The sequence below is a fragment of the Erinaceus europaeus genome, chromosome 13 (assembly GCF_950295315.1).
Source record: "Erinaceus europaeus chromosome 13, mEriEur2.1, whole genome shotgun sequence".
Lineage (NCBI taxonomy): Eukaryota > Metazoa > Chordata > Mammalia > Eulipotyphla > Erinaceidae > Erinaceus > Erinaceus europaeus.
Genome location: NC_080174.1, coordinates 53,240,774 through 53,263,170, shown reverse-complemented (window position 1 = coordinate 53,263,170; position 22,397 = coordinate 53,240,774). Strand labels below are relative to the sequence as shown.

Below are 22,397 nucleotides of genomic sequence, written 5' to 3'. Positions count from 1 at the left end.
CCAGGGTTGCTTCCAGGTCTTGGCTATTAGAAATTGTGCTGCTATGAACATAGGTGTACACAAATCTTTTTGGATGGGAGTGTTTGATTCTTTAGGATATATCCCAAGGAGAGGAGTTGGAGGGTCACAGGGTATGTCCACATCTAGCCTTCTTTTTTTTTTTTTTTTTTTTATCTTTATTTTATTTTTAAAAATATTTATTTATTCCCTTTTGTTGTTTTTATTGTTGTAGTCATTGATGTTGTCATTGTTGGATAAGATAGAGAGAAATGGAGAGAGGAGGGGAAGACAGAGAGGAGGAAACCTCCTTTAACACTGCTTTAACACTTGTGAAGCGACTCCCCTGCAGGTGGGGAGCTGGGGCTTGAACCATGATCCTTATGCCAGTTCTTGAGCTTTGCACCACGTGCGCTACCACCCGACTCCCTATTATTATCTTTATTTATTTTTGGATAAAGACAGTAAGAAATTGAGAGTGGAGGGGGAGATAGAGAGGGAGAGAGACATAGATACACCTGCAACCCTGCTTCACCACTCGTGAAGCTTTCCTTCCTGCATGTCGGGCTGTGCTGTGTTGGGGAGAGAGGAGATTGGAGCGGAGAGGGAACACAAATCTTTATTTACACAGGCACCTCAGAGTTGGGTGGGCACCTCAGAGTTGGGTGAGAGCACAGCGGTTCGGGCCACGTGGAGCTAGCAAAATGGCAGCCTTCCACTGTGCACAACAACCCTTCCCTGCTTCAGGTCACCGAGGTGAAAATCGGGCCTCTAGCCTTCTTTTTAAAAAAATTTTTTAAAAAGTATTTATTTATTTATTCCCTTTTGTTGCCCTTGTTTTATCGTTGTAGTTATTATTGCTGTTGTTATTGATGTCATCGTTGTTGGATAGGACAGAGAGAAATGGAAAGAGGAGGAGAAGACAGAGAGAGAAAGATAGACACCAGCAGACCTGCTTCACGGCTTGTGAAGCGACTCCCCTGCAGGTGAGGATCCAGGGGCTTAAACCGGGATCCTTGCACTTTGTACTGTGTGCGTTTAACCCAGTGTCCGCCTCCTGAGATGAAGATTTTTAAAAGACATTTATTTATTTATTTATTTGTTTATTTATTTATAGAGTTGGGGAGGAGGAGAGAACTAGGGCACCAGTCTTGCACATGTGATATTGGGGATTGAATTTAGGACTTTGTGTAGGAGGATCCAGTATTCTTTTTTGGTTTTTATTTTATTTTATTTATTCCCTTTTGTTGCCCTTGTTGTTTTATTGTTGTACCACCTGCACTTAACCCACTGAGCTACTGCCCAACTCCCTACCTCTAGGCTTGTGAGAGTTCTCCGGACTGCTCTCCACAGGGGTTGGATGAAGTTACATTCCCACCAGCAATATAGGAAGGTTCCTTTGTCCCCACACCCTCTCCAGCATTTGCTGCTGCTACCTTTTCTGATGTGTGCCATTCTCCCAGGAGTGAAGTGGTATCTCATTGTTGTTATTTTTTAATTTCGCAGACTCACATCCTGCTCGCTTTCCCTTTCTCCCTTTACCTAAATACATTTTTCTACTCCAATGGAGTTGGGAGTAAAGCTATTTCTTACTTCTTGAGATCAAGCCCCTCCACTCCGACTTTAGGTGTGATTTCTTCTAAATCTATTACTTGTTGCCAAATAAGTCTATATTCTCCCCCCCCCAAAAAAAAAATCTAAATCCTGATCCATTCTTGAGCCCTTGGGCCAGGTGCCAAACCACGCAGGGGCTGGTCTGATGAACCCTCTCCCTGCTTCTTCCGCAGCATGCCCTCAGTCGCCATGCGGGGGGCTCTGACACCCCTGTCTTTGCTGCCACTGCCACCTCTTCTGCTGCTGCTGCTGGGCTGTGGGCCTTGGACAGTCGCCGGCGGAGGGGCCGCCGGGCCAGCGGGCTACGCACCTGTCAAGTACGTGCAGCCCATGCACAAAGGACCCGTGGGGCCACCCTTCCGCGAGGGCAAGGGCCAGTACCTGGGTGAGCACCTCCCACTGCTACAGTGCCCCACGCAGCTCCTGAGCCCCACCTTCAACCTCCCCAGCCTGTCAGCTCCTCTCAGCCCCACCCACTCCAACACAGCCACACGGCCCTTCAGTTCCCACCAAAGACCTGTTCATCTCTACTTCTCTTCCTGATGCTGGTCCAGGGCTTCCCACCCAACAGGCCCAAAAGTAGGAGCAGAGGTGTTCTTCAGGTGGGGAGGGGCTTGTGGGAAGGGGCCTGCTCTATTGACTCTAAGGAGGGTGACTGGTTCCATCTGGTGGTCATTTCACCTTCAGGCCTTGCAGGGAGCAGTGTTGCTCCAAGTTCTCCAGGAGGCCCACCGTGGATGGGTAGGGTGCTAAGAGGCCCCTGCCCCCAACACACACAGGATAGCTGCTGATCCTCTCCTAAACTACATGCGGCATAAAAGCAGGGGGGGCTGGTCTTCTTGAGAAGATGCAGAGCCTTGTCTTCTCAGCACTGAGCCCTGGGCTGAAACTGGGAGTGAAGGGCCCCTGGTCCACACTGTCCAGGCCCCCGACTGACCCCTCCTCTCTTTCCCTCTTTCTCTTTCTCTCTTAGAAATACCTCTACCACTGCTGCCGATGGACCTGAAAGGAGAGCCTGGCCCTCCTGGGAAGCCTGGACCTCGGGGGCCTCCTGGCCCTCCTGGCTTCCCAGGAAAACCTGGCACTGGCAAGCCTGGGCTCCATGGGCAGCCAGGCCCCGCTGGACCTCCTGGATTCTCTCGGGTGGGAAAATCTGGCCCCCCAGGACTCCCAGGCAAGGTTGGACCCCCAGGGCAGCCAGGGCTTCGGGGGGAACCTGGGATACGAGGGGACCAGGGCCTTCGTGGGCCCCCAGGAACCCCTGGCATCCCTGGACCCTCAGGCATTGCTGTCCCTGGAAAACCAGGCCCCCAGGGGGTGCCAGGGCCCCCCGGATTTGGTGGGGAGCCAGGGCCACAGGGAGAGCCTGGGCCCCCTGGTGATCGAGGCCTCAAGGGAGATAACGGAGTAGGCCAGCCAGGCATACCGGGTGCCCCAGGGCGGGGGGGTGCCCCTGGGCCCCCTGGTCTTCCTGGTCCAGTTGGCTTGGGAAAACCAGGTTTAGATGGGCCTCCTGGGGTCCCTGGACATAAGGGTGACTCTGGGCCTCCTGGGGTTCCAGGACCCAGGGGGGAGCCCGGGGATTTGGGTCCAAAAGGATCCCCTGGAGTGGATGGAGTGGGAGTGCCTGGTGTAGCAGGGGTGCCAGGGCCACAGGGCCCAGCAGGGGCCAAAGGGGAGCCAGGAACCCGGGGCCCCCCTGGCCTGATAGGCCCCACTGGCTATGGGATGCCAGGACTCCCAGGTCCCAAGGGGGACAGAGGCCCAGCAGGAGTCCCAGGGTTGTTGGGGGATAGGGGTGAGCCAGGGGAAGATGGAGAACCAGGAGAACAGGGTCCACAGGGACTTGAGGGGTCCCCTGGACTTCCGGGGTCTGCAGGGCTCCCTGGTAGACGAGGGCCCCCTGGGCCTAAGGGGGAGACAGGGCCTGGAGGACCCCCAGGAGAACCTGGCATTCGAGGTGACCAGGGACCTAATGGCCTGGCTGGGAAACCTGGGCTTCCAGGAGAGAGAGGCCTTCCAGGGACTCATGGACCCCCTGGACCAACTGGGCCCAAAGGTGAACCTGGTTTTACAGGCCGCCCGGGGGGCCCCGGAGTGGCAGGAGCCTTGGGACAAAAGGGTGACTTGGGGCTCCCTGGACAGCCCGGCCTGAGAGGCCCCTCAGGAATCCCAGGACTCCAAGGCCCAACTGGCCCCATCGGGCCCCAAGGTCTGCCAGGTGTGAAGGGCGAGCCAGGCTTGCCAGGGCCCCCTGGAGAGGGGAAAGTGGGGGAACCTGGCATGACTGGGCCTATAGGGCCTCCAGGGGTCCCGGGTTCCCCAGGACTCACAGGCCCTCCTGGGCCTCCTGGGCCCCCCGGGCCTCCGGGTGCCCCCGGGGCCTTCGATGAGACTGGCATTGCAGGCCTACATCTGCCCAATGGTGGTGTGGAGGGTGCTGTGCTAGGCAAGGGAGGCAAGCCACAGTTTGGGCTAGGTGAGCTGTCGGCGCACACCACTCCTGCTTTCACGGCCGTGCTCACCTCGCCCTTCCCTGCCTCGGGCATGCCTGTCAAATTTGACCGGACGCTCTACAACGGCCATAGCGGCTACAACCCGGCCACCGGCATCTTCACCTGCCCTGTGGGTGGGGTCTACTACTTCGCTTACCACGTGCACGTCAAGGGCACCAACGTGTGGGTGGCCCTGTACAAGAACAACGTGCCGGCCACCTACACCTACGACGAATACAAGAAGGGCTACCTGGACCAGGCGTCTGGGGGTGCAGTGCTGCAGCTGCAGCCCAACGACCAGGTCTGGGTGCAGATGCCCTCGGACCAGGCCAATGGCCTGTACTCCACGGAGTACATCCACTCTTCCTTTTCAGGATTCTTGCTCTGCCCCACATAACCCCCAGGGGGCGCTGCTGCTCGGCCTCCTCCCCTTTAGAGGTAGAGAGACCTTTTCAGTTACAAGGAACCTCCATTTAAAGAAAAGAAATTCCCCCCCAAGCCCAAGGCTGGACAGAGGCGGCTGCAGTTTTGGCCCAAGGAGATGGACTTGGCTGGTTTCTCCCTCCACACAGTCTGGGTGCTTCAAGGAAGAGGCTGGCCTGAGTGTGTAGTGTTGGGATGCCCCTGTCTCCCAACCCAGCCTGCAGGCAGGGCCTCAGGACTCTCAGATCAACTTCGGGAAAGCTGTCCCCTGAGTTCTGGGTTTGGCTGGATGGTAAAGGAGCCTGCTTCTTGGAAACAGAGCCAAGTTAAGGGGCATATTCCCGGCCTTTCCTGCCGACTCCCAGCTCCCCTAGGACTTCTAGCATAATAGTGGGTCCTTCCCCATTGTTTCCCTCGAGGAGAAGGAGTTGGGGGACCCATAAAGGAGGCCAGTTTGGCTCCGTGCCAGGACTTCTCAAGTCCAGGGGTGCTGGTGCAGTGAAAGGCACCACCCAAGTGAAGGTCTTGGGGAAGTGCTCTGTGAGGAGCTGGGAGCTGGATTCAGGCAGGGCAGCAGCCCCTGTCATTGGTCTCCAGCTCAGCTCTGTCTGATATCAGGGCAGCCACACAGGACCCTCGGGACTGCTGTGGGCAGGTGGGATAGCCAGCGACCAGGAGTACCCCATTTTACTATCACCTGTGGGGGAGAGCTGATTTTTCTCAGACAAAACTGTAAGGGAGCCTTGACACCCTCACTCCAAGTATCCCCAAGGCAGAAAGCCTCTTGTTTGGCTCTCAGAACAAGGGGCACGCGAGCTCAGGAATGAGAAAGGCTTCTGCCTGTGTTTCCTTAACCAGAATCACATGGTGCCTACATGCGTCTGCTAGAAGGGTTAATTGGTGGGGGCTTCCTCCACTCTCTGGTTCCAATTTCCTGTTCTAAGCAGGATTACAGCTCAGGAGGCCAAAGCTCCGGGAGAAGGGGTGCCTGTGGGCCCCTTTAGAAGGACTTGGCTTTGGTCTGTTCTGCCACCTTCCCCAATCAGAGTGCCCCCTGCAGGACACAGGCAAGCTTGCCCTCCTGCGTCCCATTCCTTGGTTGGAGGAGGGGGATAAAGGTTTGTGCTGGGGGCGGGGCCAGTGGGCACTCTTGCCCATGCAAGGACATCCACCTTCCCAGCAACTCGGGCCTGTCCTTCAGCTCTGCCCAGCCAGCCCACTTCCCTGAAGCCAGTGTGAACCTGGTCACGGATGTGCTCTTGTTGCTCACTCCTCTTCAGATTGCGCTGTCCATGTTGGAAATGGGGGGCACTGCTGAGTCCTGCCCCTCCCCAGGTCTCCACATCCACAGCTCTAACCATGGCAGGTCACTCACTAGACTTCTCACTTTAACTTTCAAGAGGAGGCACTGAAACTCCAATCTGTCCAAGTGACATTTTTAAGAATGGGTTTGCACTGGGACTCATGGTGGATTTCTTGCTCTCCAACACACAAGATTGAGGAGTCTCAGGCCATACCTGACTGGGATCCTTTGCTCAGCCTGCTTCCAGGGTCAGAGCCACCAACATGTTACCTGCTAGGAAGGGTTTTGATGGGCAGAACATCAGTGCTCAGAGCAAGCCCAGGGGACTAAGGAGGACAGCAGGGAGCTGGGGAGGAAAAGAAAGCTGTTTCATAGAGCTGAGCTTTGGCAAAATGTCATTCCTAAAGCTGGGGGTGGGTTGGGGTGGGGGTGAGTGCTGCTTCTGAAATGTTTATGGGGCTTCCAGTTCCAGGTGTCTACTTCACTGAACTAGTTTTGATAAACAATGCCAGATTTTAACAATGAAAATTTGTGCATCTTAATATTTTGATTTTTTTAAGATAAGTGTTTAAATGTTTTCCAATAGTAATTCCATTTCCAACCTGGTGTAGGAAGCTTAGTTCTCTACATGCCTGTTATGTGCCCTGTATCACAGATCTGAGAAAAATTCACTTGGGAATCAAGGAAGATGGGACTTTTTGCAGAGCAAAAGAACAGTGTTGGCAGTACTGACACAACCTCAATAAAACCTGTTGCATAAAACAGCACTGTGGTGAAGTTGGCACTGGCATGGAGATGCCTCGGTCTTTACATCTCCTAGGCATCAGGGAGCTTGTCTGGGCTCCTTCTCAAGAGTGTGAATTCCTCCCCAGCTGTGGGTCCTATTACATCAAAAATGCCTCCATGCTCCTGGGTTGCTGAGGCTTTGCCTCAAGTATACACCAAGAGGCATTTTAAGAAACCAAAGTTAAGACAGTGGTTGGAGCTGGGGAGAGAGATCCTGCTTCCCTGGAACATTCCTGCAAGTTCTCAGAAGCAGCGGAGCATGATAGACGCTTTGGACCCCAAAGGCCAAGCTTCAACATCTGAGGCAAATTATGAATGAAATCATGAATCTGTCCCCTGGGGTGGGGCTCATGTGAGGGCCAACAATGAAGGCAGGGCAGGAGTGGTCCTGAGCAGCAACTGTGCCCCACAGCTCACCATACTTGGCCACTAAGGAATCAGCCCCAGGGATCAGGGCAGTGGATCTGAAACAGTCCATATCTGTAAAATCCTATCATTTGCTCCAGTCTGACAGAAGCCCCTCTGGGATCTACCCTACCCCTCAGACTAGCTGTGGAGTTAAGACAAGCCTCTCTTGCCACTGAGGCCAGAAGGGGATTTGAGAATAGCCTTGAAGTCTGAGGGCAGGTGTTTTCACTCTTTTAACTTTCCTTTCTTTGAAGTGGTGTACAGAAATCCTATTGAAGGAAGACCTGAGTCTGGGACCCAAGATGTAGAATAAGGTGCGCGCGCGCGTGCACGCGCACGCGCGCGCGCACACACACACACACGTCACAGTATGGTGATAAAAGTGCCTTCTGCACCCTTCATTCTTGGAAGTCAGGCTCTGAGAGCAGGAAAAGCTGGCTTGTTCCTGTCCACTGTCAGGACAACTCTGAGGGGTAGCTACCACCACCCAGACTACCCTTCTTGGGCCAACACAAAGGGCTGAAGGAACTGGAAGAATCTGACAACCCAACAACTCATTGCCTTGGGTCCCAGCTCCAGGGAGAGCTCAATGCAGAGGCACTGGGTCGAGTGGCCAAAGAGCTGGGAAATGTACTCAGTGCAAAAGAGAAATGTAAGAAACAGTGGTGTAATTTGCAGAAATCTGTTTATTGCTTTGTGACTTCCACTGGACACTGTTCACAGCCGCGGGCCGAGTGTGCATCTGGATCATCTATTTAGATTCATGTGCCTGCCTCCAGGCAGCACAGGGAGCCCTGCTCAGTCAGACAGGCTTTCTGGCAAACTGGCTAAAGCCCAACAAAGACAAATGATGCCTTGGTGCATCATTTCCACCTCCCCCAGTCCCATGTCCAAGATAAAAGTAAGACACCACAAGTACCCCTCTAAAATGAACCCTGCTCTGGCCCCTCACATCTGACCGAGGGCCCAGGAGGACCCAAGGCTCTGCAGAAACCAGCACCCACGAGGCAGTCTCCAGGCCCCAAGCCCCACGGCACCTTCTGCCTGACTGCAGGGAGTGGGGAGCCGAGCCTGAGGAACCTCAAAAGTTTCCAGTCCACATAGTACTTGGTCCTGCTGGACGTGGCAGTCTCAGCAACATGGTCTTTACAGGCTCTTCTGGAAGACCTGGTGGAGGCTCTGGGCCAGGACATCTGTCTCTTCGAAGCCCTCACAGCTCTGCTGCCAGCTCTCTGGCACTTGTTCCATCCCGTAATAGGCACCTGCGATGGCCCCAGCCATGGTGGCAATGGTGTCTGTGTCCCCTCCCAGGGATATGGAGTAGATGAGAGTCCTCTGGAGGCTGTTGAAGGCCGAGGGGATCTCTGGGTCAGGCTCCATGCAGCGCAGGAAGCAGTAGATGGCAGTGGGCACAGACTCGAAGGCAGCAATGCCATTCCCTATGGGGAAAGGAGATATGAAAACTGCCTTGTTCATGTCTCTAGACTCCCGCCACACGCTACCAGTAAAACTTTCTCAGCTTCAGGCTGTGACTAGAACCATGGGCTCTAGGGGGCTGGACAGCTCACCTGGTAGAGCACACATACTTTACCATGTGTGAGGAACTGGGCTTGAGCTCCAGCCACCATGAGAACACTATGCAAAGGAGAAGCTTTACAATGAAATGAAATGGTATTGTGGTCTTGGTCTCTCTCTCCCTCTCCCCCCCCCTTTCCCTCTATCTGGAAAAAAAAAAAGAGCCCACTGGAAGTGGTGGAATCACTCAGGCTCAAAACTCTGGTGGCAAGAAAGAAAATAAAGATCACAGGCTGTAGAGTAAGCCTTCCTGGGGCTCACACGCTGGCTTCACCAAACAGTTGGCAGCGTGACCAACAAAGTCCCCTAGTGGCTGATATTCCTAAATCTGGGATGTGACAACCCTGTGCAGAGAACAGAGTTAGACACTCTCCCAGGGACCTGGGAAGAAGTAAAATGATAGTCAAAACACCTGCAGAGCAATCCGCATCATGCCCAAAACACAATGAAAATGTACCAACAGGCATCAGCTATTGACACTGCCCAGCTCTCCCACCTGTAGGAACATTTCTCTGTCAGGATGAAAGGGCTTTAGAATAAGAAGGTGCTGTGCCCATAGGCGGCAGACGGCCCTACAGAGCATGGCTTTGCAGTCCTGGGAGCATTATGATGGCAGACTTAACTCCACGCTGACCCTGGAGGTGCTCGGCTCCCGTGCCTACCTACCTAGCTCAGACACCACCTCCTCTCTGGTTACTGAATCCTGCTCCAAAAGCTCTCCAATCTTCTTCAGGCGGCTGGAGTATGGACGTTCCTCCATACCCAACCTGGCGGGTGAGGGCAAGGTTGGCAGGCAGGTAGGAGCCAGAGGGTGGAGATATCAGGCAGGGGGATGGGTTATGGGGGTTGGGGGTGGGGATGTGGCTGACACCAGGTGTCCTGGTGAGAAGGCCGGAGGGCAAGGGCAAGGTGTAGCTGGGTAGTTTGTTCTCTGGAACCCTGAGAGTGTTGATGCAGAGCCAAGGTAAAGATGCTTCTTCCCACTCCTCCCTGGGGGCCCACGATTAGAGGGAAGGTTCCAGGTTGTGGTACCACCAGAGGGCCCACCCTGCCACGCATGCGCACACACACAGAGACACACACACTTCCAGCCCACATACTCACTCCCTGGCATCTGAGACAGACTGGGCATCATTCTCCAGCTCTTCCATGTGGCCCAGGAGTTGTTCGAGGAAGTGCTCACTGGATGACTCACCCTGCAAAGCCAGGTGCACAGCCAAGGCCTGCAGGATGGCTCCGTTGTAACCCAGGGAGGAGGCATGTGTCAGCTGGGCCGAGAGGCGTGCAAACTAGGGCAGAGGCAGTGCAGGCAAAGAGCTGCTGTCACAGATACCAAGCTCAGAGCACAGAGAGGAAGGGGGAGGGAGGGGGGAGCCTAGGAGCCAGCCTGCTTGAACTACCTTCTGCACATCCTGGATGCTGCTGTAAGCCAGGGAGATGCCGGCCACCCGCATGGCACCCCCGTTGCCGTAGGAGCCCTTGCCATTAAATTGGGCCCTCGCGGGCTCATAGACATCCCGGCACTTGGGGCTCAGAAGCTTCTTGAAGACAGTGATCACTCCAGTGCCATAACCCCTGTCAGGGTCTTTCTTGTACTCCTGAGCAAATCTAGGGGAGAGGATGGAGATAGACTTACAAGATGCATGTTAGAGCTTTCTTTTCCCAAGCTGGCCGGCTTGGGAAGCTGCAGCAGCCCCAGAAACAGCATCCTGATGAGGGTGGGGGCCTGGCATGCACAGTGTCATTGCTTTGGTCAAAGGGGGTAAAACTTAGGCTACTTGTTTTTTGCCTCACCTCAGAACCATACCCCCTCACCTGTGAGCCATGTCCACCTCGTCATAAGCTTCCTTGGCCAGCAAGGACTGCACCAGGGCCCTGGCCATGGCTGTGTCATCTGTGTAGTATAAAGCTTCTGCAGGGACAGGAAGACAACAGAAGAGCTGTAGCACTCCAAGGTGGCAGCCTTGCATTCACCCACTCCTTTTCTTTACTGCTTCTAGGAGGCCTTAAGTTAGTCTTTCATCCAGTTTCCTGGGCACTGGGCTTTGGGATTTCCAGTAATTCTTTTTTAATTTTAATTATCTTTATTTACTGGAAAGAGACAGCTAGAAATCCAAAGGGGGAAATAGAAAGGGAGAGAGACAGAGAGACACCTGCAGCCCTGCTTCACCACTCACAAAGCTTTCCCCCTGCAGGTGGGGACTAGGGGCTTGAAGCTGGGTCCTTGTGCACTGTAACATGTGCACTCAATCAGGTGTGTTCCTGCCTGGCCCCCAATTTCCAGCAATTCTTTATCTTCAGTCATTGTGTCCTGTCAGTTTCTGAAGGAACATCCCGTCTCCACCCCCCCTTCCTGGCTGCCATCACTGTAGCACCAAGTTTTGTTTTTTTTCCTCCCCGTGCGGGTTCTGGTTCATGTGTGATTCTACCGCTCCAGGCCAACTTTTTAATCCTTTTCATTTCAGACGGAGACAAGCAGAGAGGAAAACAGCACAGCATTGCTCCAGGATTTGTGGAATATCCCCCCAGTGAGGTCCATCACGTTCCCAGGTGGTGCCAGTACTAGAACATAAGTGCCTGTGCATGTTAGTAGGGCATGTGTTCTACCTGCAGAGCTAGCCCCAACCTCTAGCTTCTTTTCTTTCTCCTTTATTTTGCTCTTGTGTTCTCCAGGATTCAGAATATGGCCCTTTTCTAGGCTCTTTTATATGCTAAGAAGATTCAGGCTCTGCTTGACTTCATGTAATAATGACCTGAGATCTGGGTGCAGAGGTGGCTGTACCACGGAAGGGAGAATGCTGTACTTTTAAAGATTTAAGGGAGTTGGGCGGTAGCGCAGCCGGTTAAGCACAGGTGGTACAAAGCGCAAAGTATAAGGATCACGGTTCAAGCCTCTGGCTCCCCACCTGCAGGGGGGTCACTTCACAGGCAGTGAAGCAGGTCTGCAGGTGTCTATCTTTCTCTCCCCCTCTCTGTCTTTCCCTCCCCTCTCCATTTCTGTCCTAACAATGACAACATCAACAACAATAATAACTAGAACAACAATAAAAAACCAAGGGCAACAAAAGGGAAAAATAAATAATAAATTAAAAAATATATTTTAAAAAAGATTTATACTTATTGGGTCCAGGTGGTGACACACCTGGTTGAGTGCACATGTTACAATGTGCGAGGACCCGGATTCGAGCCCCAGGTCCCCACCTACAGAGGCAAAAGTTTGCAAGTGGTGAAGCAGTGTTGCAGGTGTCTCTCTGTCTCTCTCCCTATTTCCCCCTCCCCTCTCAATTTCTGGATACCTCTATCCAATAAATAAATAAAGATAATAAAAAAAGTTTTAAAATAAAAGATTTATATTTATTTACCAGTGAGAGAGTGAGACGCAGAGAGAGAAGCAAAGCATCATTCTGGCACAAGCCATGACTGAGCTCAAACTCAGGACCTTGTGCTGGTAAGTACACCACTTTATCCACTGTGTCACCTCCAAGGCCACTGGGCACAGTGCTTTAAAGGAAGTCAAGCAATAGCTGACCCTGTGTGCTTCACCATGCCTGGAGCCATGGCTTTGATGCCCAGCACCATCAATGGCACTTATGCTAGGAGAGCTTCATCGACTGTGGAGTAGTATTACGATGTATCTTCTCTAAATAGAACAAATGCGTTCAGGAAGCTGATTAACTGTATTGTGTATGTTTGAGGTTCTGAGTTCGTTACCCTGTGTCCCATAAAACAAACAAAAACCCCCCAAAATGGCGAGGAGACACCATAGTGGTTATTCAGAGACTCTCATGCCTGAAGCCCCAAAGCCCCAGGTTCAATCCCCAGCACCATCATAAGCCAGAGCTGAACGGTGCTCTGGTTTAAAAATTTTTTTGTCTGGGGGAGAAATGCAGCTGAGGAGGTGGCTTAGCAGGTAGAGCACAGAGCCTGCATGTGTGAGGTCCCCAAGTTCGATTGCTGACGTCACGTATGGCTGAGCGATGCTCTGCCCTCGCACAAGGCAAGCGACACCACATGCAAAGGCCTAGCTAGAGGAAGCCTGAGGGGACCAGAAGTTCAGAAAGCAAGCCCAAGGGTGGGAGAAAATAAAAAAGGCCGGTGGACCGACAGGACACGGTCGGGAACCGGGCTGCATCCTTAGGTTAAAGGACAATCTAGAGTTTCCCGCGGGGGAGGCCGCCGGAGCCTTGCAGAAGCGCCCTCCGGGCTGTGCGGAGGAAGGGGCGGTGGGCGCTGCGATCGCAGAGAACCGGCTAAAGCGCAACGGCTGACGGACGCTCGGGTCTCCGGCTCGCCCCCAATGGGGGCACATTCAGGGCCCAGACTGGAGAAGATGAAGAGCGGACTGGGGCCGACCAGGTCCGCTGTGCCCGCGGGTCACGCAGGTTTGGCCAGTGGGAGGCTCGCTACCCCACCTGGGGACACGCCCCCCCCCAGTCTCGCGAGTCCCGGGGTCTCCGGCCCGCGTGCCCGGCCCCGCCCACCTGTCCGCGCGCTGCCCGGCGAGCCCGGCTCGGGCTCCAGGCTCTGCACGTGACGGAGGACTGACGTCAGGTTGACGGTGTCATTCGCCTCGTAGATGGCGCCCACGCAGTCCCCAAGCAGCGCGCCAGCCAGGCAGCCTCGAAAGCGGGAGAGGGAGCGGGCCGCCCCAGCCGCTCCGCAGCCTGCCGCCGTCATCGCCGCTGCCGCCATCCGTGTGGACCGGTCGCCACTTCCGGTGCGGCCGGTGCGCGCCCCGCGGCATCCCTTCCAGCCCTCCGCCCGGTCGCCCACAGTGCCTCCGTGTGGTTTGGAGCCTCGGCGCCTCTTTTTTCCTGCAGCGCCGCCCAGCGGGGCGGAGGCGCAGCTCATCCGTGCTGCCCACAGTCCCATTCTCCCCAGTAGGTGTCATAACCAGACTGGACTAAAGGATCCGCACGGGGCGGGCACTGTGCCAGACCATCACCCACCGACCTGTGTGCCTCCAGCCATCAACAGCAGCCCCCTAGACTTTGGTTCCCTCGGAGGCTTTGGTCCCAAGCTCCAGGCTCTCCCATTGCCATCCTAGCCACCTGTGGACCTCCCCGGGAATCGAGAAGGCAAAGCTGGCTAAAGCCCTGAAGGGGGGCCAGGTGGCGGCGCACCTGGTCGAGCGCACACATTACAATGTGCAAGGACCGGAGTTCAAGCCCTTGGCCCCCTCCTGCAGGGGGGAAGCTTCACGAGTGATGAAGCAGGGCTGCAGGTGTCTGTCTCTTTCCCTCTCTATCTCCTCTTCCCTTCTTACTTTCTGTCTTTATCCAATAATAAAATAAAATGAAGGCTTAGAGGTGCTGGCTGGCCCAGAGAGGGTTTCCCTAAGGAGAAAGACGAGTCGACGTCAAGTAGGTGTTCCCCTTCTTTGTTCCTCCGCACACAGGAAGACGAGGAAGCCTCTCAGTCCATGTTGGATACATAACAGAGAATCTTCTGGATTGAGAACCCTGACATTTATTAGACTCAGTTCTTCCACCCCCTCCCTCTCCCATTTCCTACTTTACCTTCCCCTCCTCCCTCAGGACCCTCAAGGCTAGACCAGCTCCAACTGGCCGGTTTTGAGTGGACTAAGGGTACGGTTTGTGGTACGGTTGAAGGTGTCCACCTCGGGTACATACTTCTCAGCAGGTACAGTCAGCTTGCGTCGAGTGTCCATGCACTTAGTGTCCAGCAGCATGGAGTTGGCCTTGCAGGCAATGTCAGCCTGCAGCCGGGCCAGGTGCTTCTGCAGGGCATCCAGAGCATCTCTAGGGAGGAGGCATTAACAACCCACCACCCCTGTATCAGGATGGGAGGTCAAGGCAAACTCACTTGCCTTTATCAGGTAGCCAGAAGCTCATGAGGGGCTGGGTGGATTCACCCAGCAGAACACACATGTTCCCAATGTGCAAGGCCCTGAGTTCAAGGCTCTGGTCCCCCACCTGCAGTAGAGCAGTGCAGCAGGCATCTCTCCTTCCCTCTGTCTTTCTCTCCCTTTCTCTCTCTGTCTCTCACCCTCTATCAAAAAGAAAAGGAAAAAAAAAAAAAGGTCACCAGAAACAGTGGAGTTGTGCAGGCACCAAAACTCAATGATAACCCTGGTGACCAAAAAAATTAAAAAAAAATAAAAAGCCCCACCAGTGGACAGCTCCTCTCTCTCCCTCCTGCCCACATTACACTCCAGACCTACTGTGCTTGTGCCAGCTTCTGCTTCAGGGCTGTGATGGTTTCCTCTAACTGGTGAAGCTCATCAGTGAGGCCATACTGTGCCTGGAATCAGAGGAGCAAGGTGGAAGTCCTAGGGCAGCCAGCCTGTCCTTTAGCCCAAGAACCTGGATTATGCCTTGGGTCAGTTTCCCTGCTTTACCAAGAGTAAGTGTTGGGGAATGTTCCTGGGGGAAGTTCATCAAGGGACCCAGGCCTCACTGGGGCGCCCTGGCACCTGGTCCCGGCAGAGTTCCACATTGGGCCGGTAGGTTCTGGACTCCAGCCGGGTGTGGCACAGCTTCAAGTTCAGCATCTTTCTGCGCAGATCTTCCTCCAAGTGTCGGATGTCCTCTTGCAGTTCAGCGATCTCCTCCAAGGTCTGTGGGGACAGAGTGACTAGTGTCTGCCAGATGGACCCACCCTGCCGCATCCAGTCAGAGCTTCCAAGCTGTACACTGAGCTCCTCAGCTTCAGAGCTTCCTCTGCAGAAGTCTTGCCCCCGTCCCCCCCCCCGCCCCCGGGGGACTAAACAGAAGGCTCACGTTCTTCTCCTGCCACTTGAGCTCACTGTACACTCTCTCCATCTCTCGCAGCCGCTTCCGGAAGGCAAATTCTGTTGCAACCCTCTGGGCTTCAAGTTCATTGTTGGTCTAATAAGGGATAAGGGAGAGCATAAGCCCATGAACATCAAGTCATCATTCCATTGACGGGGTAAGATGCTGTATGGCCAACCAAGAAGGGCCCACGTGCATACTGGGGTTAAACATTAGTTATAGGGGTGGCGGCAGTGGCCCATCACCTCAGCAATAGTCAAGGCGATGGCCTCTCTCAGCTCCAGGGCTTCTTTCATCTCGGCCTCTGCCTGGTTCTTGTTGAACTTACTGAAGTCATCCCACTGCTGGAGTGTGGAGGAGCTGCAGGTGACAGGGAATCCTCAGGTCATCACAGTGTGGCCTGAGTGGGAGGAGAAAGGATTGATTGGCTCCCTCTTCTTACCCATCAGGGACACGTGTAGGGTTAACCTTCAGAGAGATGTTTGGGGAACTGAGGTTGAGAGACAGGCAGCCTCTGTCGATATCTAGTGTCTCCATTTTGTCCCGATGGTCAGAGCTGAGCTGTTGTCGGACTTCCTGCAGGAGGCTGTGGAAGGGAGGGAACAGACTGACAGGGAGACATCCCTCCAAGGCCCCGGCATCTAGCCCCCATGGTACCAAGGAGACAGACATATGGGGAAGCTAGGGTGACAACAGAGCTGCTGTCACAACTGAAACAGACCAGGACAGATGGACAAGCCACCCTCACATCCTCCCCCTTCCCCACAAAATGAGGACACCCACGTGCTTGGACACACATGTGAGGCTATGCTCACAAAGGCTCACACAGCCACACAGTATGGTTCTCAGTCAGTGGTGGCACGTGCCTCCAGTCAACTGAAAAGGGCTGCCTAGAGCAGAGTCCCAGGCGTGAGTGCTCCGAGGCCATATGCGGGCAGCGGAAAGAGCTAACTACAATCAGGCTGGTACAGCAGGGGCAGAAGACAGCCTGCAGATCAGTTCCCTGTTCCCTGAGATGTGCATATTCCACCCACACTGCCAGATAAGTACCAGCCGTGCACATTGCAGGATGAAGGCACAGCCTGCAAGTCCAGGTGAACATGTGAGCCACCCCTGTGTCTTCCTCCTCCCTTACCAGAGCTTCTCAAAGGCCTGTGAAATCTTCTGTTGCAAGGCCCTCTTGGTGGTCTCAATGACCTCCACCTCTCTGTGCAGCTCTTCCTCTGCAAGGTCTTTTACCACATCAATGTCACGCCGGCTGTCCCGAAGGGTCAAGCACTCGATGGCCACGTCCAGAGGCAGGTTCTTGGCCTGTAGGTTTTGTTCGGCTGATTCCTTCATCTAGAACAGCAAAGGCACAGGAGTGGTGGGCCAGGCTGTCAGCTTGGAAGCTCTCACCCCCCAAATTAGCAGAAAGGCCAGTGAGTGACTGACTCAAGTGAGTATGCCACCAACTTCTCTCATCAAGGGTTCCCCAGTTTGTGGAGGGAGGGGGGGGGTTTCTCCCAGAAGGGGGCTCTGGCACCCTGCCCTGCCTCCCTGCCTGTGTTAGGGCATCAATTTCGGCATCTAAGTCAGTCAGACACTTGTCTAGCATCTCCTTCCATCGGTTGACTGTATCAATCCTCTCTGCCAGTCGAGTCCTATTGTCATGTTCATCCCAAATGGTCTGGAAGAGAAAAAGCCAGTTACAGAGGGTGTTGGTGGTGGCTGAGGACCATCCCTTTGTCCACTCAACGGGGCTCCTGCCTCCCTACCTGGTTGTTGGTCTCATTTCGGAGGACCCGGGCCTCCTGGCGGATCTGATGCGAAGCATCTCGCTGCCGCTCTGCGTTGGTGGCCAACAGGTAACTGTTGGTGTGCCAGTCCTGCAACTTGAAGCGCTGGCTCTGCTTGACGCTCAGAGTGGCCATGGTGCCGGAGGGGGCCAAAGGGTCAAAACCCCAAGGTCTATGCCACAACACCACTTTCTGCTGGAGAGGGCAAACAAGGCTGACTTAAGAGTCCTCTTCCAACTACATGCTCAAGACCATTTTGCTCCAAATCTCTTCCTCTTTCCTGCGGGGAGCCTGCTTGGTCTTTAACTTATGTATATATGAGCTTGAACTAAATTACTTCCCACTCTTTCATCCACAAACACAAATTCCTGTAGACCTTGGAACAGGTCAAACAGGAGTGAGTGTGTGTGTGTGTGTGTGTGTGTGTGTGTGTGTATGCTGGTGGTGGTGGTGGGCAACAATTAGCAAGAAAAAGGGTCCCTAAACCAGTTTCCACCTCTACTTCCAACAACCAAGTCTTATGTAGTCTTCTTTTCTCCGCAGTTTTGGACATGGACACAAGGGACAGCTAAAGAGGAGGCCTGTTCTCCATCCAGAGAGAACCAGCTAGTTTTGCAGGAGATGTGGGCTGGCACTAGGGAGTTGGGGTTGGGGAGGAGTGCGCATCAGCCCTCTTGAGAGAGAGAAAGAGCCTTTTTTTTTTTGCCTCCAGGGTTATTGCTGGGGCTCAGTGCCTGTACTATGAACCCACTGCTCCTGGAGGCCAGTTTTTTTCCATTTTGTTGCCCTTGTTGCTATTGTTGCCATTGCTGTTGTTGCTGTTGGATAGGACAGAGAGAAATCAAGAGAAGAGGGGAAGACAGAGAGGGGGAGAGAAAGATAGACACCTGCAGACCTGCTTCACTACCTATGAAGGGGACCCCCCCCCCCCGCAAGTGGAGAGCTGGGGGTCGAACTGGTATCCTTATGTTGGTCCTTGTGCTTTGTGCCATATACGCTTAACCCGCTGCGCTACAGCTGGGACCAAGCTCTTTCTACTCTCTCCATTGGAGGAAAAGGATGGAGTAGGAAGAGAATGGAGGAGAAGGAGGAGAGGGGATAGGAGGAGGGAAGAGAAGGGAGGGGAAGGAGAGGGAAGGAAGAAGAGGAGGAAAGGGGAAGGAGGGGGAGGAGGAAAAGAGGAAAGGGGAGGGGGAAGGGAAGAGAGGGGGGAGGAAGGGGAGGAGGAGAAGTAGAAGGAGGAAAGCGGAAGGAGGGAAGGGAAGGTAGAGGAGAAAAGGCGCAGAGGAAGTAGGGAGGAGGAGGAAGAGTGAAGGGATACCCAGTGGGCGGAGCTGGGAATCTAACCCTTCTCCTCCCCAGGATAATAATTCTTTGGTTTAGACTGATGCTGGGGCACTGGCGCAGAAGACAAAAGGAGGAGGAAGGAGAGAGGTGGCAGCCCCACTGCCCCGCTCCCCGCGCCCTCTCACCTCCGCGGGCCGCTGGCACTTCTGTCTCTGGGCGCCGGCTGGGACGCCCCGGGTTGCCAGGCAACCGCCCCCCTCCCCGCTCGGAGCCCCCCCACCCCTTGTTCAGCTTGGCAACCGCGCGGAGGCGGTAGGAGCCGGCAGGTGCGGCCTGCTGAGGGGCGCTGCAGATCACCTTCACGCCATTTAGAAGTTAGACATTCTAATTCTGATCAGAGTTCTGCATCGACATGACAAACAAAAATTAGGTACGGTACACAGAAAGTGTCTTTCCAGAACTGAGCATATATGCCACATATAATAGATTATTTAGGTTTCTTTTTACCCCCACCACATATAATAGATTTCTCAGCATGTCCTCATATTAATACATTATAGACATGTGCATATGCTTGTGTTATATATCATGTCGCAAATATGTCAATTTGATCATGTCTTGTCCAACCATCTTACCTTTCTGCTTGACAGCACAGGTGGAATGATAATTATCTCTTTTTTATATATATTTATTTACTGTGGTGGGGTAAATAGCATAAAGGTTATGCAAAGAGACTCTCATGCCTGAGGCTCTGAAGTCCCAGGTTCAGTGCCCCGCACTATCATAAGCCAGAGCTGATCAGTGCTTTGGTAATAACAATTGTTATTATTATTATTATTATTTACTTATATTTATTTATTTATTATTATTTTTTCCCCCCAGGGTTATCGCTGGGGCTCGGTGCCTGACTACGAATCCACTGCTCCTGGAGGTCATTTTTCCCCATTTTTTTGCCCTTGTTATTATTATCGTTGTTGTTATTGCTGTTGGATAGGAGAGAAATTGAGAGGGGAGGGGAGGGCAGAAAGGGGGAAAGAAAGACAGAAACTTGCAGACCTGCTTCACCACTTGTGAAGTGACACCCCCCCACCCCCCACGCGCAGGTGGGGAGCCTGGGGCTTAAAACCGGGATCCTTACACAGGCCCTTGTGCTTCGCTTCGCACCATGTGCGCTTAACCGGCTGCGCTATCGCCTGGCCCCCACTTACATTAATTTTAATGAAAGAGGAAGAGAGAAAGACCAGAGCACTGCTCAACTCTGGCTAATGGTGGTGTGGGGGATTGAACCTGGGATGAGGAAGCTTCAGGCATGAAAGTCTTTTGCATAACCATTATGCTGTCTTCCCAGCCCTCACAATTATCTTTTGCAGGGGGCCCAAATCAGAGAGATAGAAACGAGGTATTAGAAACCATGCTCAAAAACCTTGCCGTTTCTTTTTTAAAAATGAGAAAAACTGCCAGGCTAGTTCAAGGCCTTGACAATTGTTAACATTTAATCTCTAAAATAATAGGCGAGGTGTGCCCCATCTCCCCCCCCCCCCCCCCCCCGCGCTTGTTTTTGTCACTGCTTCTAATTGCTTAGAGTCTGCACTGGGCACAGAGAGGAGGATAAGGATATAATCCTGACACACCAGCCTGGTCCTCTTTTTGAGAACTGTGCAGAAGGCCATAGGAGGTGGTTGTGGTGTTTGCCTTACAGGCACAAAATAGTGAGAACTGTTCCCAACTATAACCTAAGTAATGGAACAGGGGTCCAAACCCACTATGCCTCAGAGGTCAAACTCAGGTTTGATAGATAAGGAAGAAAAGTTCTAAGGAAATTCCCCGTTTTAAAACCTCAGTGATTGTTGCGATACATAACCCTTCACAGAGGGAGACAAGGGGGAGCAATAGGGCTTGGTAGGCGAGAGAGGATGAGGGTGAATGTGAGAAACTGGACATACTTGTGGTGGATTCAGGTGTGGTTCAGCAGGCAGTCAGAAATTCAAGTCTGGAGCCTGGCAGAAAAACTGAAGCTGGAAGATTTCCCATACTTCTTTGACCACAGAATTTTTTTTTCCCCTCACAGAACATTTTCTAAACTCTGGTATATGGTTCACAAGCCAGACATGAAGGGGAACTAGTGATATAGTTCTTTCACAAAGACTAAAGAAGGATAAAAAAAAAAGAGGTTTTGGACAAATTAACTGCTGGAAGAATAATAACATCGTGGCATGTCTGTTTTGAAACAGATAAAAGAAAGAAGTAAACAAATATGGCAGAACCATGGTGTCTTTGGCGTGTGCTTCTGACTGTGGTAGTGGCCTTGATGTTCATGGTTCCTGGGGCCCTTGCACATCGTGACAATAAGAAGATGATATTGGCTGAAAAAGTCAGACAGCTGATGGGACTGACCAAGAAAAACAGAGTGATACGAATGAATGATGACATGTTCTCCCATTTTGTACTAGACTCACCGAGAAACTACTCTGTCATAGTGATGCTTACTACTCTCCAGAGATTTAAAACATGTACAACGTGTGAATATGCTGTTGGAGAATTTCAGAACCTAGTAAATATCTGGCAAGGTTCTGGTGTGTTTACCAATGAGGTATTTTTTGCTCTTCTGGATTATGATGAAAGCCCTGAGAGCTTTCAGATACTCCAACTGGGGCCAGTTACAACTCTCATTCACATTCCTGCTAAAAGAAAGTTTACAGTTGATGACATTTATAACTGGAAAGAAAGGGGCATCATAGCTAAGCAAATGTCCAATTGGGTAGAGGAGAGAATTGAGAAAAGGAAAGGCAGCCCCAGAATCAGACAGCCTCAACAGAGTCAGATGATTTATCACAAACACGTCATGTTGGGAACATCTTTGGCTCTCATTACAGGACTTGTGTATCTATTAACATGGAATAGAAATTTTATTTTTAGTAGAAGTCTGGTGGCAGTTTTAGCTGTGTGTTTTGTGAACGTGATGACAGCTGGTCAAATGTGGACTTATATAAAAGGAGCACCATACGCACAGTGGAATCCTCACACAGGACACACACATTATATCCACAGAGTGAGTTACTCTCAGTTTACAGCAGAAGTGTATGTCGTTTCTCTGTTTAATATGTGGATTACCCTGGGAATTCTGCTCATAGATAAAGCTGCAACATCTCCTATGAACATTATGGTGAGGAAGATAATGAGTCTGACAGGGATATGCCTAGTTGTAATATTCTTCTGTTGGCTCCTCTACCTCTTCAGAATTAAAAGACCTGACTATCCAGTCAACGTTTTCATGGGTTAAGACGATCCTAGAGACATAGAGAAACAAGAAAAAAATTAAAATGTGAAGAAATGTGGAACACAGAAGTGTGAACTTATGATTTTTTTTATGTGGTTGATATTTAGCCTAAGGAGATGTGAAACCAAAGGAGATAACAATAGCACACCTCCTTTTCCTTTTAAAAATCTGAATTTTTATAACATGTATTCTCATTCACCATTTTTCTTCCCATTAAATGTCATGGACTGTCTGACTTAGTGAATTAAAGTTATTAAAAATACTCAAAGTGTAACTTTTATTGGAGTAGAACAGTGTTTAAAAGTACTCTACCTGGGGACATGGAACAGTGGATAAAAATTGGGACTCTCAGACATAAGTCCCAAGTTTTATCCCGAGTATTATATATGCAAGAGTGATGTTGTGGTTCTTGTTCTCTCTCTCATAAATAAATAAATAGATCCTTTAAAAAAGTGTTCTTGGGGCCAGGTAGTAGTGCACTAGGGTAAGCACACTTAGTGCAAATCACAAGGATCCCAGTTCAAGTCCCTGGCTCCCCACTTGCAGGGGGGTCGCTTCACAAATGGTGAAGCAGGTCTGCAGGTGTTGATCTTTCTCTCTCCTTCTCTGTCTTCCCCTCCTCTCTCAATTTCTCTCTGTCCCATCCAACAATGATGACATCAATAACAATCACAATAATAACAATAAGAACAGCAACTG

General features: G+C 52.3%; 4 protein-coding genes across 4 annotated transcripts; 2 read left to right on the top strand and 2 right to left on the bottom strand.

Annotated features, from left to right (window-relative positions):
• The first annotated feature begins 853 nt into the window (after positions 1-853).
• Positions 854-6,599, top strand: COL8A2 (collagen type VIII alpha 2 chain). The gene is made up of 3 exons (XM_007533087.3): positions 854-983; positions 1,785-1,996; positions 2,585-6,599. Exons 1-3 carry the CDS (start codon positions 901-903, stop codon positions 4,501-4,503), a joined length of 2,214 nt encoding a protein of 737 aa, XP_007533149.2. The 5' UTR covers positions 854-900; the 3' UTR covers positions 4,504-6,599.
• A 1,095-nt stretch (positions 6,600-7,694) lies between these two features.
• Positions 7,695-13,389, bottom strand: ADPRS (ADP-ribosylserine hydrolase). Its single transcript, XM_007533086.3, has 6 exons — positions 13,083-13,389; positions 10,417-10,513; positions 10,002-10,209; positions 9,706-9,890; positions 9,268-9,368; positions 7,695-8,465 (listed from the first exon to the last, which is right to left on the bottom strand). The coding sequence occupies exons 1-6, from the start codon at positions 13,291-13,293 to the stop codon at positions 8,173-8,175; spliced, it is 1,095 nt and encodes a 364-aa protein (XP_007533148.2). The 5' UTR covers positions 13,294-13,389; the 3' UTR covers positions 7,695-8,172.
• A 658-nt stretch (positions 13,390-14,047) lies between these two features.
• Positions 14,048-18,024, bottom strand: TEKT2 (tektin 2). Its single transcript, XM_007533085.2, has 9 exons — positions 17,114-18,024; positions 16,900-17,025; positions 16,492-16,697; positions 15,799-15,942; positions 15,602-15,716; positions 15,345-15,452; positions 15,038-15,181; positions 14,786-14,865; positions 14,048-14,363 (listed from the first exon to the last, which is right to left on the bottom strand). The coding sequence occupies exons 1-9, from the start codon at positions 17,267-17,269 to the stop codon at positions 14,150-14,152; spliced, it is 1,293 nt and encodes a 430-aa protein (XP_007533147.1). The 5' UTR covers positions 17,270-18,024; the 3' UTR covers positions 14,048-14,149.
• Positions 18,025-18,437: 413 nt separating this feature from the next.
• Positions 18,438-21,960, top strand: LOC132542822 (magnesium transporter protein 1-like). The gene is made up of 2 exons (XM_060205853.1): positions 18,438-18,851; positions 20,653-21,960. Exon 2 carries the CDS (start codon positions 20,676-20,678, stop codon positions 21,699-21,701), a length of 1,026 nt encoding a protein of 341 aa, XP_060061836.1. The 5' UTR covers positions 18,438-18,851; positions 20,653-20,675; the 3' UTR covers positions 21,702-21,960.
• Positions 21,961-22,397: the final 437 nt, after the last annotated feature.

Excerpts from the sequence above, each read along its gene's own strand:
- COL8A2 (XM_007533087.3), top strand. The coding sequence starts at position 901 with ATGGAAAGAGGAGGAGAAGACAGAGAGAGAAAGATAGACACCAGCAGA. Across the intron at positions 984-1,784 it reads GTGAAGCGACTCCCCTGCAG|CATGCCCTCAGTCGCCATGC; the intron begins GTGAGGATCCAG and ends CTTCTTCCGCAG. Across the intron at positions 1,997-2,584 it reads GGGCAAGGGCCAGTACCTGG|AAATACCTCTACCACTGCTG; the intron begins GTGAGCACCTCC and ends TTTCTCTCTTAG.
- ADPRS (XM_007533086.3), bottom strand. The coding sequence starts at position 13,293 with ATGGCGGCAGCGGCGATGACGGCGGCAGGCTGCGGAGCGGCTGGGGCG. Across the intron at positions 10,210-10,416 it reads GAGGTGGACATGGCTCACAG|ATTTGCTCAGGAGTACAAGA; the intron begins GTGAGGGGGTAT and ends CCTCTCCCCTAG. Across the intron at positions 9,369-9,705 it reads TCTGTCTCAGATGCCAGGGA|GTTGGGTATGGAGGAACGTC; the intron begins GTGAGTATGTGG and ends CTCACCCGCCAG.
- TEKT2 (XM_007533085.2), bottom strand. The coding sequence starts at position 17,269 with ATGGCCACTCTGAGCGTCAAGCAGAGCCAGCGCTTCAAGTTGCAGGAC. Across the intron at positions 15,453-15,601 it reads TCGCCTTGACTATTGCTGAG|ACCAACAATGAACTTGAAGC; the intron begins GTGATGGGCCAC and ends ATCCCTTATTAG. Across the intron at positions 14,364-14,785 it reads CAGAAGCTGGCACAAGCACA|AGATGCTCTGGATGCCCTGC; the intron begins GTAGGTCTGGAG and ends CCTCCTCCCTAG.
- LOC132542822 (XM_060205853.1), top strand. The coding sequence starts at position 20,676 with ATGGCAGAACCATGGTGTCTTTGGCGTGTGCTTCTGACTGTGGTAGTG.